Genomic DNA, 19,558 nt, shown 5'->3' with positions numbered 1-19,558 from the left:
CAGAAGGGCCTGGCAGGCTACGATCAATGGGGTCAGCAAGATTCGGACACGACTGAGCACTAGAGAACTCAGAATGGGAGAAAATAATGGTATATGAAACAACTGACAAAGGATTAATCTCCAAAATATATAAGCAACTCATACAGTGCAATATCAGAAAAGAAAAAAAAACCAGCCCAATCAAAAATAGGCAGAAGACCTTAAGATACATTTCTCCAAAGAAGACATACAGATGGCCAATAAATACATGAAGACACTGAATATCACTAATTACTAGAGAAATTCAAATCAAAACTACAATGACGTATCACCTCACACCAATCAGAATGGCCATCATCCAAAAACCTACCAACAGTAAATGCTAGAAATGATGTGCAAGAAAAGGGAACCCTCTTGCACTGTTTGGTGGAAAAGTAAATTGATACAGCCACTAGATGTAACAGTATGGGAGATTTCATACTGATGTATGGAGAATAGCATAGAAATTTCTTTAAAAACTAGGAATAAAACTACCATACGACCCAGCAATCCCACTACTGACCACATACTCTGAGAACACCATAACTGAAAAAGACACACGTACCCCAAAGTTCATAGCGGCACCATTTATAACAGGTAGGGCAGAGAAGCAACCTAGATGTCCACTGACAGATGAATGGATAAAGAAGATGTGGTTCGTATATACAATGGAATATCACTCAGTCATAAAAGGAAACAAATTTGAGTCAGTTCTAGTGAAATGGATGAACCTAGAGCCTGTTATACAGAGTGAAGTCAGAAAGAGAAAAAAAATATCGTATATTAACACATATACATGGAACCTAGAAAAATGGTATTGATGAACCTATTGGCAAGGCAGAATGGAGATGTAGATATAGATAACTGACTTCTGGACATAGTGGGGGAAGGAGAGAGTGGAACAAATGGAGAAAGCAGCTCAGACATATATACACTACCATGTTTAAAACAGGTACCTGGTGAGAAGCTGCTACATAACACAGGTTACCCAGTCAGATGGTCTGTGATGATCTTGACGGGTGGGATCAGAGGAGGGGATGGAGGCTTAAGAGGGAGGAGGTATATGCACAATTATGGCTGATTAGCATTGTACTACAGAAACCATCACAACATCGTAAAGCAATTTTCCTCCAATTAAAAAATACCTAAGAGGTAGGTGGAATGAAAGTTTGTAGTAGACACTGGTGATATGGAACAGGAATAAACTGATATATAGTCAGCCCTCAGTATCCTAGGGGGACTGGTTCTAGGACCTCTTCAGATACCAAAATGTACAGATTCTAAAGTCCCTTATATAAAAAGTATTTTCATACAGTCTACACACATCTTCTCATATACTTTAAATCATCTCTAAAGTGAAAGTCACTCAGTTGTGTCTGACTCTTTCTGACCCCATGGACTATACAGTCCATGGAATTCTCCAGGCCAGAATACTGGAGAGGGTAACCTTTTCCTTCTCCAGGGGATCTTCCCAACACAGGAATTAAATCCAGGTCTCCTGCATTGCAGGCAGATTCTTTACCAACTGAGCTATAAGGGAAGCCCACTAGACTACTTATACCTAACACAATGTAAATAGTATGTATACTGTTGTTGCTGCATGGCAAATTCAAGTTTTGTTTTTTGGAAATTTCTGGAGTATTTTTTCAAATATTTTTTTATTTGCAGTTGGCTGAATTCAAGGATACAGAACCTACAGACACAGAGGGTTGACTGTATGTGAATATGTGGATTTCCTAGTGGTTGACTTGAATTGGTGAGGAGAGACAAGATCTTTGAGAGCTGTGATGAGGAGGAGGAGAGAGGAGTACCCAGGTCTGGTTATAGACCCCACAGCTGGAGCAGCAATTTGGTATGGGGGCTAAAACAGATTCAGAGCAGTACTGCCCGGGGCTGCTGAGACATATCCCCACTGTCACTTATGAGCTGTGCGATCTCAGGCAAGCTATTCAAACCTCTCTGAACCTCAGTTTCCCCATGTGCAAAATGGGGATGATAATGTTATCTACCTTGTTGGTTTGTTGTGAGAATTACTGAGCTAACATATGTAAACTATGAAATACTTAAACAGGAATATGTAAACAGAAACACTACCTGGTAACATGGTAAAAATTATATATGTGCTTGCTTTTATTACAAATATTGTTACCGATGGTTGGGAAGATAGGAATGAGAGAAGAAAGAAAGGTAATGAAAGGAAATATCTGTGATAGATTGGGGAAATACATTACAATATGGCAGTGTGTGATACTGATGTGGATTATCATTTATATAAATATGTATTGCTCAATAAAAAAGGCTAAAAAGATGGAGGAGTAGACACTAAATTTTAAGGAGACCAGATGTTGTGTCCCTTTAAAAGTGGGCCTTTAAGAAATGAATTTCCCTCCATTACTGACTGAGAACATTTACTGAAACATTTTGTCATTTCACTGATTGTTCTTTGTGTATCTCCACCTCTGCCTACCCACCTCCAACATTGTGCAAGCCATTTATCTAATTTTTTTCCAATTTACATGTCAGTCTGACCTTCTCAATTGTAAGCTGAGAATGAGCATCTTGGCATCTTACATACCTAGTCCAGCACTTGGCACATACAGTTATCCAATACATGTGGAACAAATTACTTTATGGGAAAAAAACAGATGGATCATAAAAACTTGTAAGTATATCCCTTCCTTAGGTAAGTCTTCCCTTCTGAAAGCACAATCTAGCTTCCTGCTCTGGAGGAGCCCTCAGGAGAGCTGATAGATGCCCCTTCCTCTCATCTTAGAGAAGGAAATGGCAACCCACTCCAGTATCCGTGCCCAGAGAATTCTATAGACAGAGGAGCCTGGTGGGCTATAGTTCATGGGATCGCAAAGAGTTGGACACGACTGCATGCATGCTGAGACCCCAGACCTGACTAACAACTGACTCTGCTTCCATTTAAATAAGCAAGGATCCCAGGAGAGGCGGCACCACAGGCCCTGCCTCAGACCTGCCAGGAAAACAGTCATATCATGTCCCTAAAGAGGGGCAAAATGAGAATGACTGGTGAGCAACAGCCCTGGTGACAAATTATAATTTTACTAACAGTTTATGATTTTCAATTTGTGATGTTTAGACTGTGTCCCTATGGACTGAATGTTTCTGTTCCCCTAAAATTCATATATTTAAAGCCCAAACCCCTCAGTGTTATTTGCAGGTGAAACTGTTGGGAGGTAATTAGGTTTAGATGAGGTCATGACAGTAGGGCCCTCATGATGACATTAGTATCCTTATAAGAAGAGGAAGAGACAACAGAGCTCTCTCTCCACATGTGAAGACGCGGTGGAGCAGGCCATCTGGAAGCCAGGAAAAGATCTCTCACCAGAACCCAACCATGTGGCACTCGATCTGGGACTTCCCAGCCTCCAGAGATGTGAGAAATAAATATTAGCAGTTTCAGCCACCTGGCCTGTGGTATTTTACGGCAGCCCAATGTGACTAAGACACTCACACAAACTTTTTCCCCTTGAAAAAATGTGAAAGTCACTCATATACTTGATTATGAGAACAAGTAGTGTTCCAAACCCTGGTCACAAATGATACTCTCAAAAATACGGCCAATACTGATTTTGTGCAGATGCACCCAGTGCTGGGATACACTTCAGATGCATTATTTATTTGTCACAACCACCCTGTGAGGCTGGTACTATAATCATCTGCTTTTTTTTTTTTTTTTTTTCTTTCTTAAACAGGGAAGGACTTGGAGCTGAGGGAAATGAATTCATTTGGCCAAGGTCACAGAGCAATAAGTGGAGCAGCTGGGATTGAAATCTCAGAAAGCCTTTAACTTAGCTATGGTACTTAAAAAAAAAAATCAAGGTATGTGCATCCAGAGAACCTCCAAGGTAGATGTCAGCAACTGATGGCAAACTGATTGGAGAGGCCACGTGAGCAGATTTTTGTTTTTTAACACAAGGAGGTGCAGTAACTACTCATCAGGCCCTCCTGGTGCTGCTGGCTGTGGTGTGTAGGTGTCGTGGGGTGAACACAATCAGTTCCTCTCCTTCCTCCTCACTCCAGGAGTGAGGAACTCTCCTTCCCTCTGTCCTCAGCATGTTGGCAGGGAAGCTTTCACTGTGGCCAGCTCATGTCCTAGGCAGGAAATAATCAGGCACCGCTGATTTTCAATTTATAACTCTTCAATAATTGAGGGCACAAGGAATTAAAGAAAATCCACTAGGATTAATCCAATTGGCTTTCCCAGAAATAGAATATATCTGTGGAATCTGTGTCTGTAATATCTCATTAATTTTTCAATGTCCCCAATATGCTCGACGCTGACTGCAAACTGGGGCATACGCTTGTACAAGTTTTCTCCATCAAGTGAGCCGTCTCCTACGCTGTGTCAAGTTATAAATTTGGAGCTGTGAGGCATCACAATATTAGGACTGCTTTGTTTTCTTGCAGAGCTCATTAACCACTGGCAATTAGCACTGTATCACTGCACCAAGTGGCATCATTTGGCAAGTTCTGTATCCACTACTACAAAAGTGATGATATAATTTAAACTTCCTGTGCCATCTGCTGTCACAAGAAGGTAAAGTGTGATGAAGAGGCTTTTCAGGCATTCCTTCATTTCCCAGCTACTGGAGGCTTAATTAAAACAAAAATGACAGTTGCTCAACACTCACCACTCCTCTCTTGGAGAAAGGCCATCTTGGCTTTTTGGATTCTGGTGGGAGAAGAAATTAGAGACGATGTGTTAGTACTTTGAGGAACTAGTGACAAATCAAGGCAGTGCTTTATAAAACCCGCTTTTCCAAAGGAGCCAAACAGAATTTTTCCTGCTTTACCTCTCCCTCTCTTGAGAATGCACAGAATGGATATTTGTATTTATGTCCTGAGTGAATGAAACAATGTTGCAACTGAAAGGCTGGTGTTCTATTGCTACCTTCTGGTGATACTGTCCTGTTTCAGTCTCTTTTCCCCCTACGGTTCAAGGAGAAATCTATAAAATGCAATAAAATGCTGCATAATTAATTTTAGACAGAGTTATAGGACTTTGGGAGCTGAAAGGGCTTCATTCTAACACTGGAAACCACCCTAGCATATAACCCCCAGGTGTGGATGAATGCAGACTCCTGAAATAGGGGGACATCAACATATCACCAATCTTTAGATCAGGGGCTTATTGTCTCTACTGGACATCATCCACAGAGTCAGGAGTTGCCTCAAATCGAGAAGTCATTCAGTAATCATTCTTTTGATGATCAGGAAGTAAAGAGATTAGATTGTGGATTCTTGATTTTTATGTCATTTTCATTAATTTTTAATGCAATCCAGAAAAGGCTGGGAATCATCTCTCAGGTTTAGGTGAGATATTCTGATAATTCCACACACAAAATGGATGTCTTAAAGGTTTGTCTCTGTTTCTACTCATTCATCAGGAGATTCTGCATAATATTAATACTTCCATCAGATGAAAGTATTTACTAAAAAAGAGTGTGCTTGAGGGACTATTCCCATTGGAACCCTGGAAGCCAATCAATTACCTTGCTCATTCTGACCACCTTATTGATCTTTCTAAAGGGGAGATTAGGTGGAACCTCCCTTAGAGACAAATCTGCTTTACCACTCTCAGCCTTCAAACGTCTGGAGTTAAATTATGATGTCCAAATTGAACTGCGATAATTGGCATCTCTGGAGAAGCACCACATGAGACCATGGTGTGGGGACATGAAGACTCTATTCTAAACTCCTGGAGACGAGGGCATGGAGGGATATGGTGAAGAATGCTCCATATCTTTCATTATGTGGCATCTACGGTGATGCCAGGTACACCCGCCTAGCAAAGAACAAAGAATATCATGCAGCAATTGTGACCTTGTTCCTCAGCATAGTGGATCTCAACCTTTAGCTGGCAAAAGAATCACCTGGGGGCTTATTAAAAAACATATTGCTGGGCCCCATTCCCAGAGCTTCTAGTTCAGAAGGTCTGGCATGGGACCCCAGAATTTTTCAGACAATGCTGAAACTCTTCATCTGGCAAGTACTGATTTAGTTGTTACCCAGTTTAGAGCATGTGCAAAGTATTACAGAACATGGTCTAACTCTTAAGGCTATATTGTGTTTAGAACTAGCTTTAATGTCAAGGGGCCCGGCCTTGAGTCCCTTGAGTCCACTGAATCCCTTTTTGTGTGTTCATTTGGATGGTTGTATCCTATGAGACAGATGGTCACTGGGATTGTTGTGTTATATAAGACAGTAGATGTGAAAGGGGTTTACAAAGATTGAAGGGCTATACGAATGCCATTTACACTTTATTCACTTATGGCTGAGTTGCTCACATACGACTACGGCTGCCTGTACAACAGGCGGCTGGTGCAGGCTGGTGGAGGGCTCACTGGGCTAGCCAGCAGTCAAGAGTCAGAATCCCGTTCCTCCGACACCAGCGGGCACCACGACCAGGTCACCCTTCCTTGCCGGGTCTCGCCTGGCACACACATGGGAATGAGGAAAGAGCTGGGTGGTTTCCCAAGGATGCTGCCACAGGTGGCCCCGCGCTTCAGGGGAATGCCTTGGAGGTGAGTCTTTGGGACTCGCCCCATTCTCAAGCACTGAAACTCCATCTGGATCTGTTTTGTGGACTGGATTTCCAGGTAAGGACTCTTCTGTAAAAAAGGGCTCTGCTAAGAACAAAGCCAGTTTAAAAACTAGCAGGGTGAATGATAATATTCAAGTCTCCTTTTAGCTCTGAATGGCTACCATTGGGACCATGGGAATGTGTCCCGAACACCGCAACTGTTCTTTTTTTCCACAACTGACTTCAAGATGCAGAACATTCACCCTTAAGGCTGCATCCCTCTAATCTGCTCTAACAGTAATCTGCTGTCACCAGGTCCTTTGTCTCCACGGGTACCACCCTTGTTGGAGACACTGGTGTGGGGCTGAAGGCCAGGAGCAGTGAGTGGATGACAGCAATGGTAGGGATGCTGCCCACCAGCCCAGACAGGACATCCTGCTCCAGGAAGGTGACTATCACTTGGTGCACCTGTTCCAGGTCCTGGACATGAGGTATATTATTTGACAAGAGGACCTCTTGAGGAAGGTCCATAACTTATCCATCTCTCTAAGTGGGACGCCCATGTCAGTTGGTTCCCATAATTCACAGCTGATGCTTGTCCTAGTTGGTGAGATATCTAACTTGTTAGTGTGCATGTTCTTGTAGTCATTAAATATTCTGTAAATATCCTCTGCTTATTATAACATCCATTCCATAGCGGGCATGTAATAAAAGTTGAACCGACAGGACCTGAATTCAGCAGCAGAAGTGGATGGCACAGGTAGTCCGCGGCTCCAGCTGACACCAGAAGGTCCCCAGGGAACACCTCAAGGCCAGGTAAGTTGAGCACCACAGAACTCCTCCTGTGCTCGTAGAACCTGTGTTCAGGAGATGGAAGGGGAGTGCTTATAGCTGACATGCAGGGAGTGGTATCACTCAGACCAACCCTCGGTACTCAGAAGTGACTGCTGGCAGCTCAATTAATGCTGGCTTCCTTACGAGGCCACTCCAGGCATGGAGGGCTCTGATGACCCACACCCCATGTTTGACACCTTTTTGAGCCTTACTGACTGTTAATGGTTTTTGACTTATCCAAAGCAGAAGAGTTTACCTGGAAGTGTCAACACAAATATACCAGATGTGTTCTGACTCAGGAGGACACTAGGAGAAAGCCTTTAAACACAAGAGTCTTTGCAAGTTATTCATATGGCCTCAGAGGGAACAGGATGCACGGGTACCACCACACACACCCCTAGATATCGGAGGCTTGTTGTTTAAAAGCAACACTTCTATTTTCCCAGGGAAAAATGGCAACTGCTGTTGGAAAAGCTTAGCCAACAGGCCTATCTACCTTCTCCTTTCTTCTACCCTATTTCAAGAAACTTCCTGTCTGTCGGAAGTGCACAAAATAAATGGTTGGCATCAGACACCGTGCGGAGTATCCGCAAAACCACTAGGCGTATGATCAGTGATTTCTAAGGAACAAAAGGAGTAAGGAATGACAGCATTCAATTGTAGGGATTTTCAGTTTCCGCATCAGAGCTGTTCAGATAGTCCTTTAGTCTATTCTGAGGATGAGGAAATGCAATTCCCTCTACTTACCAACCTATGTAATCTCTACATTCCCTTTTTAATCAAATAGCTTAGCATATCATTTACTTTATATACAGAGGAATTTTGTCTCCAACAAAAAGTATAGTTATGAATTTGCCTTGAATGTTTGGAGTCTGGGTCTGTCATATTCCTTTGGATATGATTTGGGTCATTGCCACGCAGCTTTCCTCCTCCAACAAAGAGGCCTTGCCTGGAGCCCCTTGAGGCTCCCTAGGCCAGTCCATCCTCTGATCCTTCCACTTTCCCACCTGCCTATAGCGTGAGTCCTCAATGCCTTGTAGCCAAGTGCCATGCTGCTGACTTTTTTGCAGGATTGATGCCCTTTCTGCCTGTACTTTCATCTCTTGTCTCATAACTGAATATTCTTGGATCTCACGCTTTTCTTCCTATCAATATATCTGCTGCTGGGGTCCTGCTCATGTCCTGTCAGGCCTAACATGCTATTGACCAAAGCCTGGTATTAGAATAGCAAGTGGAATTTATCTTATTACCCATCCCCAAGTCCTAACTCTTGACTTCTGATCCAGTAGGTCTGAAGGTGGACCTCTGCATCTGCGGTTTTAAATTGCTACAAAATCTATGAGGTAAGAATGCCTCAGATTCTGCAGACAGATGACAGAGGCATAAAAGAAAGTTAAACTGTCAGTTATAAAAACCTGCTTCCTCTTAAGAAGTCTCCTCTGATGCTCAGAGAAATACTTGTTCATATTTGTGTGCTGTCTGGCATCCCCTAGACCAGGTCTTCAACGGCTTCCATCTGTATTAACACAGTTTTCTCATCACTTTTATCTTCACCTTCTGCTCCATCATTTTGGTCCCATCCCACACCTAGTCACTAAATGTAAGTTATCCAAAATATAAGTCTGGCCCTAGTCCCTCCTAGCTTCAGATAAACATGTTTTTAAAGAATCCATACAAGCCTTCCATGAACTGGCCCAGTAACCTTGCTAATACTCTTTACTTTGCCATTTCTTCTCTGGGAATGGATTGCAATTTCCCACACAAAATGCTTCACATGTCAGTGACTTAACTAGGAATGCTTTGTACTCTCTCTGCCCTCTCCAAACGTCTAACTCCTATTCATCTCATGAGATTTAGGGCCATGGATTATCTAAGGAACTTGAAAGGAAATTACTTAGATAAAATCAGGCTCAGATTTATTCAACTAGCTGCATTTCCTAGGGTTTAAAAATTTATTTTGACTGGCCTCTCTCTCTGTTCCTTTTTTTTTTTAATTGGAAAATTTTAGAATAATGGTGCAGAACTGCTAGCTATCAAGCCAATGTGCCTGCCCTTGTCAAAACACTGCTTGTCAGGGGTGCCATGTGCCGAGTTACTGCACTGACAAGCCCTGATTCCCTTGCAGCTAGCAGAGGCTATGTGACACAAATTTGGCCAATGAGATTTAAACTGAAGTTTCAGGGTGTAGCTCTTGGGAAAATTTTTCAAAGGGGACAAAGGAGGTTAGATTCACCCTTTTCCCTTATTGTTGTCAGGAACATGGCTTGATACCTGAAAGTATACCAGTAATCTTACAAATGAAACAGCAGAACAGGAGAAAAGAAGGGGCCTGATGTTATGTTATGTTATAAGAGAATATCCTTTACTTGTTTATGTTGTTCTAGTTGGGTTCTGATATGCAGACAAAGGCTGTCTTAACTGACACACATCTCCTCATCCTGGACGTCCTTCTCCAAGAATTCTGCACTCTCATTTGACTTTCTCACCACCTATTTTTGATGAGGTTTTTAACAAAATCATTAGAGTTACAATTTTTCACAACACTCCCACTTTTGTTATTTGCCAATCTAATGTCCATGGTGGTTATGAGGATGGAGGGGTCTGAGTTAAGTAGAAGCTGGAAAAGTTACAGTAATTTGAATGAGAAATACAATTCTAGTTTCTTCATTTTGCAAACAGAACACTGGGACTGATGTATAATGAATTAGCAGTACACAAATCCAGCCAGGAATCTTCACAGTGCTATCCAAAAGGTATTAGGTAGCATAAACTACTGGGAGCCCCAAGAGGTCCCCCGAAAACGAGTATTAGAAGCTTCCCTGTAAACTTGATACTGTTCCTGATAAAGACCTTGGAAGCATATAATGAGGTTTGGTATTTATGGAGATAGAGGGGATTGGAAAAAACACAGTAATTTAAACAGGAAATATAAGCTACGTAAACTTCGGGGGAAAAAGTTTAGTCTTTTGAGCTTAAACTCTAGATGGTATACAATCCGGTAAGTACTATGAATTTGGCCTAAGATTCTATAAGCTATCTTTATATTCCCTTGGGACTTTGAGAGGACATAATGAATGGTGGAATAGAAGAATCTGTCTTCCCTGGCCTCTTTCAGGCTGGCTTATGCATTTCTCTTCCATGCTTCTATAGTTCTCCAGAACAATGGCTAAGATTTTAAGCTTAGCTGAGTGCCTGGATTTTAAGCTTAGCTGAGTGACCTTGACTGAGCAAGTAATTTCTCTGGTCCTGACTGCCATTTGTGAAATGTAGACAATAATCATACCTACTTTTTCTGTGAAGATCAACCGATCAACATACAGCACTTAGATCTGTGACAGGAACTTAGTAAGCTGTCAGTAAACGTGATTATGTTGGTCGTTGAATATACTATAATATCATGTTCTATTTATGGGTCTGTTTATCCCACTAGAATGCCATCTCCTTCTATTTAAGAAACACGTCTTATCATTTGTGTCGGTGGGTGCTCCTTTAGTCCTCAATCCATGGTTACTGATGAACATGAATGAATAAAAGATTCTTCTGAGGTTGTCCTCCCTTGCGGAAAGTATCTTACTTTACAGGATAGTTATGCACATTCATGTCTTATCTACTCCTCTCTCACCCTAAGTTCCTACCTCCTGGTCTAAATCCTCGTGTGCAGTAAGGGGTCAATAAATATTTCTTGACTACAAGAACAATAACCAAACCTGTGCACACTGAGCCATCGCTCTCCGTTTCTGACACAATCTTCTGCAGAATGTGTACTCCAGCAAGAGCTGGCTACTCACTGTTTAAACTCACCCAGCACGTCACGCCTCCATGACTTGGCTCAGGCAGTTCCCATCTGCCTGCCTAGCTCCACTTTGCCAGGCACACATACTCACAGGCATCACTAAATTCTAGCTTAGATGCTCTCCCTGCAGAAATCTTTTCTAATCCACCCAAAAGAGAGCCACTTTGCCCTACTTCCTCCCACTTCCTCCCACTTTGCCTCTACAATGCTTTCGCTGAAGGCTCATGCTGTGTCTTATTATCACAGAATTTCAGCACCAAGTACAGAATCTGACATAGAATAAATATCCAAATAAGCTTGTTGAATAAACAGCCATGTTAATCTATAGAATGATATACAGATAGATTCCAAATGAATTTGCTCTTCCATTCTGGATCACAAATGAATAAAATTGTATGCATACACAATACACAGAATGCAATGTGAGTTCCTCCACCTTTGAAAGTGATTCGGTTACCCGCATCCATTTCTTTCGTGTCTGGGATACCTGCTGACACGAGGCATCCTTCGGAGAGCACATCAGGGCAGGTTTTGGCCTTCAGTGTGCACACACGGAGCAGGGGGAAAACAACTGCCTTGTACTAGGCTTGAGTCATGACCTTGGCCTTGTTGCCTTGGTGTCTAAGACCCAGGGATGCTCATTCTAGAAAGGTAGGCATGCCCAAGGAATGGTGTAACAGAAGCTCTGATGACATTGTTGTGTTCATCAGAAGAGGGAACAGGTTAATAAAAATACCAAGAATTACAGCTGTAACCACATGGAGACCTAGGAAAACAATAAGAAAGAACATTTGCACATAATAAATGAAGAGACATGAACTGGGACAGAAAACCTGCCTCTGCATCACCTGGGCCTGGCAGCAGACTCGATTTCTGGGCACTCTGCACAGGAACCCATGCCTGTATCAGCCAGAGATGCCCAGATTATTGGGTTAGTGATGTTAATGCAACTGCAATGAATTCAGAATGACTGTGCACTTAGGTCTCATGGGCGGGAGGTGCTGGTGGTTCCAAAGTGAAAGTATTAGTCACTCAGTCATGTCCGACTCTCGTGACCCCATGGACTATAGACCACCAGGCCCCTCAGTCCATGGAATTATCCAGGCAATAATACTGGAGTGGGTAACCACTCCCTTCCCAAGGAGATCTTCCTGACCCAAGGATCGAATTTGGGTCTCCTGCATTGCAGGCAGATTCTTTACAACTGAGCCACCAAGCAAGCCCCACCTACTTCTTTTAGTAACTGCTAAAGGATAGAAAACTCATAGAAAACTCATCACTGGCCTTATAATAGCTGTCCCCGCAATGGGGCTGACCACAGATGCGGCCCTGACTAACTGAATAAGAATCTGAATATGTAATGTCAGGCCTAGAATGTTTTAAAAGTATCTCTTTAAGTAATTCTTATAGCTGTATCAGGATTTTGCATCTTATTTTTGCTATTCTAAATGGGACTGCTTCTTTTAAGACATAGCATGCACACAGGGTCACTGTGTCCAGTTCTAAATTGATTATTCACTGGAAGCAATCACTGTAATAAATTCAGACTTATCTCCCTTCCCCCAATGAAATGATATGTACACGAGGTCATGGCATCCTGTGTGAAGAGGGTGTGGTAGAGAATTTTTTGGTACCCAATTTCCTCATAGGAAGATTAAATTAAGGAATGAGCTGAGAATAACTGCAAAATGTTTGGGGAGTGGCTGGCTTGCTACTGTCACTGTTAAGTACAGTATAGTTTCTTGCCATCCTTTAGTAGTTTGGAGAAGCAAACTAAACAACTATGAGAAACCTTTTTTTTTTGGTCTTTTGGTTCTATGCTTGGCTATTCTGGCTCTTTGTTTTAGGATAAAATTCTGGACCCAGGAGGTTGTATAACTAATCGGGTGTCTGACCCAGACTTAACAGTCCTCTTTGGCTTGCCAGACTCCCGCCTCCCCTGCACCCGAACCCAGACAAAACCGCACTTTCACTAACCCTGTGTTGTGCTGCCCCAGGCCGGTCAGGTCTGAAGGAACTAGTCCCATGGTTGCTGGAATAATCTTGTCTCCTTTCTGGTACCAGAAATTCTCCTTACTCTGTCTTCCGCTGAAGATCTGAAGGTCCATAGTGTGGGCTGGGGTGGCAACAATGTAGAGAATCCAGAGAATTCTCTCCCACATTTGAGCAAGCCACACACCCAGGCATCACACTGAGCAATGAGCCTATGATCACGTGTCAGTGCCAGAAAAGTGTCTGGCTGGTGGAAATGTGCCCCCTAGCGGACCTCAAATACATAAATTTTATAAAGACTAGATGGTTCATGGTGCATATTATTCTGACTTAAAAGTCAGCGGGCACTTCCTGAGCATCAGCTCTTACTGGACATTTTGTTAAGAGCTTTACATGCACTAACATTAATTTTGACAAGTCCTCTATGAAGTGGAAATTACTGTTCTCATTATAGAGCCGAGGAAAACTGAAGCTTGGAAGGATAGGCATTCACTTAAGGTCTCACTGTTAGTGAACAACAGAGCAAGAATTCAATTTAAATACCCAAGTTAGACTTCAAAAAGACTTGGAAATGTGAAGAGGACAAAACGGTACTATGACCCATTTAATATATTGTTTTTTAAAAAAATTGATATATAATGATGGTTACTATTTTAGATAAAAACCCACCTGTAATGAAGGAGATGTGGGTTCAATCCATGGGTTGGGAAGATCCTCTGGAGAAGGAAATGGCAACCCACTCCAGTATTCTTGCCTGGAAAATTCCATGGAGGAGGAGCTTGGGGGTACTCTGTCTATGGAACTGCACAGTCCAGGGGGTCACAAAGAGTTGGACACGACTTAGCGTCTCAACATCATCATAGTAGGTTGAATGGAAACACATGTCCATCTCTTTAGCCCTGGAGCCTGTGAATGTGTTATATATAAAACGGACTTTTGCAGATGTAATTAAAAGACTTTGAGATTATTCTGGATTATCTGGGTGGGCTCTAAATCCCATGACATGTATACTTATAAGAGATACACAGAGAAGAGCCAGAGATGAAAGAAGGCCAAATGAAGACACAGGCAGATGATTAAAGTGATGGGGCCACAATCAAGGAACGCCTACGTGAAGAAGCAAGGAACAGTCCTCCCCGAGAGCTTCCAGAGGAAGTGTGGCTCTGCTGACACCTTGGCTTTTGACTGTGGCTCCCAGAACTCTCAGAGTGTAAAACGTCTTTTGATTTAAGTCACTAGTTAGTGGTACTTTAATATGAAGCCACAGAGACGAATGAAGGGGGCAATACAACTGAGTGGCAGGTTACCTGATTTAGGACTGCGATTTCCAACCCTGATGTTCATTATGTGTGACCTTGGCATGTTGCTTCCCAAGGCCTCAGCTTCCTTATGTGGAGAGCAACTGTGAGTGAGACCCTTCCCACTCCTTACCATCTTTGAACCAAGGCTTTAAGGTTGCTATTATTCTCCCCACCAGTGGCCAGTGGGTGGGGCAGTAATTATGTGATGACCTTTACCTTGGCAGAAATGTTTAAAGATGAATAATTAAAGCTCCTCCTTTAAAAACAGGACAAATACATCTCTGGCATTTTTAAAAAAAGATTCCATGGGATTAACATACAGACACCACTATATATAAGATAGATAACAGAAAGAACCTACTGTATAGCACAAGGAAATATACTCAATATTTTGTGATAACCTGTATGAGAAAAGAAACTGAAAAAGAATGAATCTATGTATAACTGAACTATTACGCTGAATATCTGAAATCAATACCACATTGTAAGTCAACTATACTCCAATAAATTTTTTTAATTGCAGTGAAAAAAAAAAAAGATTCCTCCTGTACAGTGGGCTTAAACCAAGGACTGCTGACCTCTAATTCCCAGGTGCAAATTTTAAAGAAAAACAAAAGACCCTAGAAAATATGAGTGGGTAGCAACTGAGGGTAGCAGTTGTCCTATAGTGATATGTGTGTATTAATGGAATAAAAATCTTTTAAAGTGTAGTAAGATAATGCAATGTTGTTGTTTTTCTTTAATCAGGCAGGCTTATTAGGCCTTGTTTTGTCTGATACTAAAATTCATGATAAATGTACCTTTTCCAGCAGGTGGTTTTCCAACAACTGTGTGACTGGAAAAAGTTTCAGTTCAGTTCAGTCACTCAGTCATGTCTGACTCTTCACGACCCCATGGACTGCAGCATGCCAGGCTTCCCTGTCCATCACCAACTTCTGCAGCCTACTCAAACTCATGTCCATCACGTCGGTGATGCCATCAACCATCTCATCCTCTGTCGTCCCCTTCTCTTTCCACCTTCAATCCTTTCCAGCAACAGGGTCTTTTCCAATGAGTCAGTTCTTCACATCAGGTGGCCAAAGCGTTGAAGCTTCAGCTTCAGCATCAGTTCTTCCAATGAATATTCAGGACTGATTTCCTTTAGGATTGACTGGTTGGATCTCCTAGCAGTGTTCTATTTTAAGGATCATAGTATTCTACCTTATGCAAGAGATATAGTACAAATTGGTATGCTTGCTTATAATTGCGAGTTGATTACACAGGAACAACCAATTAGCATCAGTAGCAATCTTTAAAAAAAATCCCCTTTAAAAATAATCAATAGAGAAATGACAACTCAATTGCCACTTATGGAAGTATAGCTCTCTTGGTTAAGGTCTGTGAAACATTTTTCTCATTATGAGTTTGTCAAGATTGTCAGAAACTTTTCTTTACATGTTTGACTATAATTTCCAGTTTTCTACCAAAATGTTCCATTTTCTACCAGAATGTTACCAAAATCCATCTGAGAAGGGAGAATGTACAGGGAACCTCTAGCTTACTCTCCAGGCCCTGGCACAGACTGGCCACTCCATGAATGTGGGGTGAACAAAAGGGATTCATCCCAACATGTCACTTTGAACACAACAAAGACAAGCTTTGGAGTTCCAACAGCACAGAAAACACACCATGCGGTGACATGTTGGGCTCAGTCAGTGACAGTTATTAAATCCGCATGTGCTCAGAGCAAAAAGAGTAGCTGCTGGTATTGGTAACTGCCTAGAACTCTGTCTTCTGAGGCTACTACTGCCTTTTCTGGACAAGAGTCAAAATAATTCCCAGTATGGGACTTTCCTGGTGGTACAGTGGACAAAAATCCATCTGCAATGCAGGGGACATGGGTTCAAACCCTGGTCCAGGAAGATTCCACACGCCACGCACACAACTAAGCTCACATGGCTCACCTGCTGGAGCCTGCTCCCTCTAGAGCCTGTGCTCCGCAATAAGAGGAGCCACCACAAGGAAAAGCCCGCGCTCCACAACGAAGAGTAGCCCCTCCTCTCTCTCCTCTCTACAACTAGAAAGCCCAAGTGCAGCAACGAAGAAAAGGACAGCCAAAAATAAGTAAGTAAGTAAATTTAAAAAATATTAGTCTGTTAAAACAAAAATACCACCCAGTATGATCAAACCATAGTCATACAAATCCCCAATAATCCAATGAACACTCAAAAGATGAACACAGAACTGATTAGAAGGTGGTGGAGGTTGAAAGGAGTTAGAGGGAGTTAAATTGCTGGAGGAGAAAATTACCAAAAAGGGATGATACAATTCCCCCCACCAGGCTTGACCTAACCTAACTAATCAACCAATGCATTTCTTTTTTTTCTTCCTTAAAGTTTCATTGAACATCTACGATGTGCCAGGTGGTGTTTGAGGCACTAGGGATATAGCAATGAACAAAATAGGCACAACTCCTGCTGTGATGGAGTTTACACTCTGGGGGAGCTGATGCCAGTGCAAGAATAACACATGGCTCCTGATATGAAAGGAAGCTGTCAGTTCCCACTCTAGCCTCCAGCCAGGTCCAGATCAAGAAGACCTCCATGACACCCTGAGGCCTCTAACTAATTAACAGTATTCACACATCTCATCACAAGGAGAAAAAAAAAAGTACATGTGATGACGGATGGTAACTAAACTTACTGTGGTAATCATTTTGCAACATGTACATAATTCAGATCATTATGCTATACACTTTAAACTTATATAATGTTCTATGTCAATTATACCTCAATATAATTGGAGGGAAAAAGAAAACAGCAACTACTAAAGCCTGAGCACTCAGAGTCTGTGCTCTGCAACAAAAGAAGCCACCGCGATGAGGAACCTGCACACTGCAACTCGAGAAAGCCTGTGTGCGGTAATGAAGACCCAGTGCAGCCAAAGACAAAGCAGCATGTACATGTAAAAAAAAACCAAAACCAACAAATGCAAACAGCGATTAAACAACCAACATGCCATCTAATAACTGGTAGTGACTAACTTTCTACCAAGATTTCACACTTAACGGCTGGGACAGTGCTAGCTATACAACAGGTTTTAAGCAAAAGTCTGGGGAGGTTTTAACATTATATTGAATTTAATGTTTAGACACATCAGATGAACTTCCTGTGATTTATCATTTCACTCTGGGGTCAGAATATTTTAGAAAGAGTAAGTCAGTGATCTGCATACAGGGGGTGCTAAATGAATGACCCAGTTTCTTATAAAAGGTAAATTTGAGTTATACTGTTTATCATATCAAAAGCTTATTAGATGGGTACTATAGTTGAACAACACAGGTTTGAACTGAGCAGGTCCACTTACACGCAGATTTTTTTTTTCATGAACTACTACAGTACTTACACCATCTGTGGATGGTTGAATCCACTGACTACTGAACCTCAGATAAGGAGCACTGACAGTAAAGTTACATGTGGATTTTGGACTGCAGAGAGGGTCAGCGTCCTGAATCCCTGTGCGGTTGAAGCGTCAGTTGCATTTGCATCTCCACTCAACAGATGAGGGAAGCCACAGGGCTTCCCTGGTGGCTCAGGTGATAAAAAATCTGCCTGCAATGCAGGAGACCTGGGTTGGATCCCTGGGTTGGGAAGAGCCAGCTGGGCTACAGTCCACGAGGTCGCAAAAAGTTGGACACTACTGAGTGACTTTCAACAGATGAATACTTTGAGGTTTTGAGTTGCTCAGAGACTTGCCCAAGGTCATGCTGCCAGGCAGAAGTAAATACAGGATTCAAATCCAGGGAGTTTGATTCCAATAACTCTTAATATTATGTTGTGCTGCCCCTGCTAAGGGCAATTCCAGATGAAACTGGCTTTAGATGACTCTCCAGATACTTTATTGGCATTCAGTATTTTTGTCTGGTCTCTTGTCATTTGGTTTTTCATGTTTTGGATCTATTTAGTTTTTTTCTGATTACTTTTGAGCACTGGAAGGTTAGTCTGTTCTCATAAATGTAGTATGTTCATTTTCCTTCTCAGTTGCAAGGCTCATTGAAAAATTAGGTGGGATAGACAGTTTTCTGGGAAGATTGATTTTAAGTGGTGTGAGGAAAGTGTGCCTGTCCACAAAATCTCCCCCATTGTTTCACAATGTTTAAACATTGTTTCACGATGTTTAAAATTCCAGTAACATGGTTTTATTGCTTGGCTTCAAGTCATATCCTCTGTCCAAATTCAAATACACCAGGGACAGGTAAGTAACACTGTAAGCCAAGCAGCCTGCTACCCCTGGCTGTCATCCTTCCATCCATCCTTTTCTTCAATAAATATTTTGGAGACAGTCTCTAGCCAAGTAATGGCTGTTGAGATGAAGTGTAAAGTTAGTGGTCTCTGCCCTCAGAAAGGTCTTGTTTTTGAAAGGAGATGGATGTCAGAGAAACACATTTGTTTTAGATACCATGATGGAGGCATTTATGAGGTATAGGGAAACCCAAGTATATTTAGAGGATAAATATACTCCTCTACTTGGAAAGATGAGTGTAGATATGCCTTAAGCTTGAAGTCCTTCCCACTTTAGTAAGAATAAATTGTAAAGACTGTTTTCCAGGAGGTATATTTTGGTGACAGGAGAAAGAGTCTGAAGTGAGTGTGCATTCACTGGAATGTTACACAAAGACAGAGGAAACAACAGTGAGAAAGAAATTCCATAAAGAAAAACTTGGAATCCAAGTCCTAACACTGAGCTTATTTCAGAACTGAGAGTGGATTGGGCCCTTCTCACTTACATAGCCTGCCCAATTGTCAGGCTATGTGTTAAGAATTTGTAATAAAAGAAAAATTAGTTTTTCAAAAGGGCTACAAGCAAAGAAAACATTGCTGTGATTGACTGATGGCCACAGAAGCAAGCATTTCTTAACTGAATATACCAGGGTCAGCAAACCTTTTTTTATAAAGTGCTATATAGTACCTATTTTAGGCTTTGTGAGCCATATGTTCCCTGTAGTGGCTACTCAATTCTGTGATTACAGTGTGAAGGCAGTCATGGACAGTATTTAAATGAATATATGTGGCTGTGCTCCAGTACAAC

At 41.9% G+C, this 19,558-nt stretch overlaps 1 protein-coding gene across 1 annotated transcript in view; it reads right to left on the bottom strand.

The window, feature by feature from the left end:
* Positions 1–19,558, bottom strand: part of PLEKHG7 (pleckstrin homology and RhoGEF domain containing G7) — a 93,391-nt gene that overhangs the window by 63,689 nt on the left and 10,144 nt on the right. The window contains exons 5-6 of the mRNA XM_065934201.1: positions 7,301–7,428; positions 4,680–4,720 (exon numbers count right to left, since the gene is read on the bottom strand). Coding sequence (XP_065790273.1) covers positions 4,680–4,720; positions 7,301–7,428 — 169 coding nt within the window. The remainder of the gene's footprint in view (positions 1–4,679; positions 4,721–7,300; positions 7,429–19,558) is intronic.

This window comes from Muntiacus reevesi, chromosome 4, assembly GCF_963930625.1.
Source record: "Muntiacus reevesi chromosome 4, mMunRee1.1, whole genome shotgun sequence".
NCBI lineage: Eukaryota > Metazoa > Chordata > Mammalia > Artiodactyla > Cervidae > Muntiacus > Muntiacus reevesi.
This window is presented reverse-complemented; position numbering and strand designations above follow the sequence as displayed.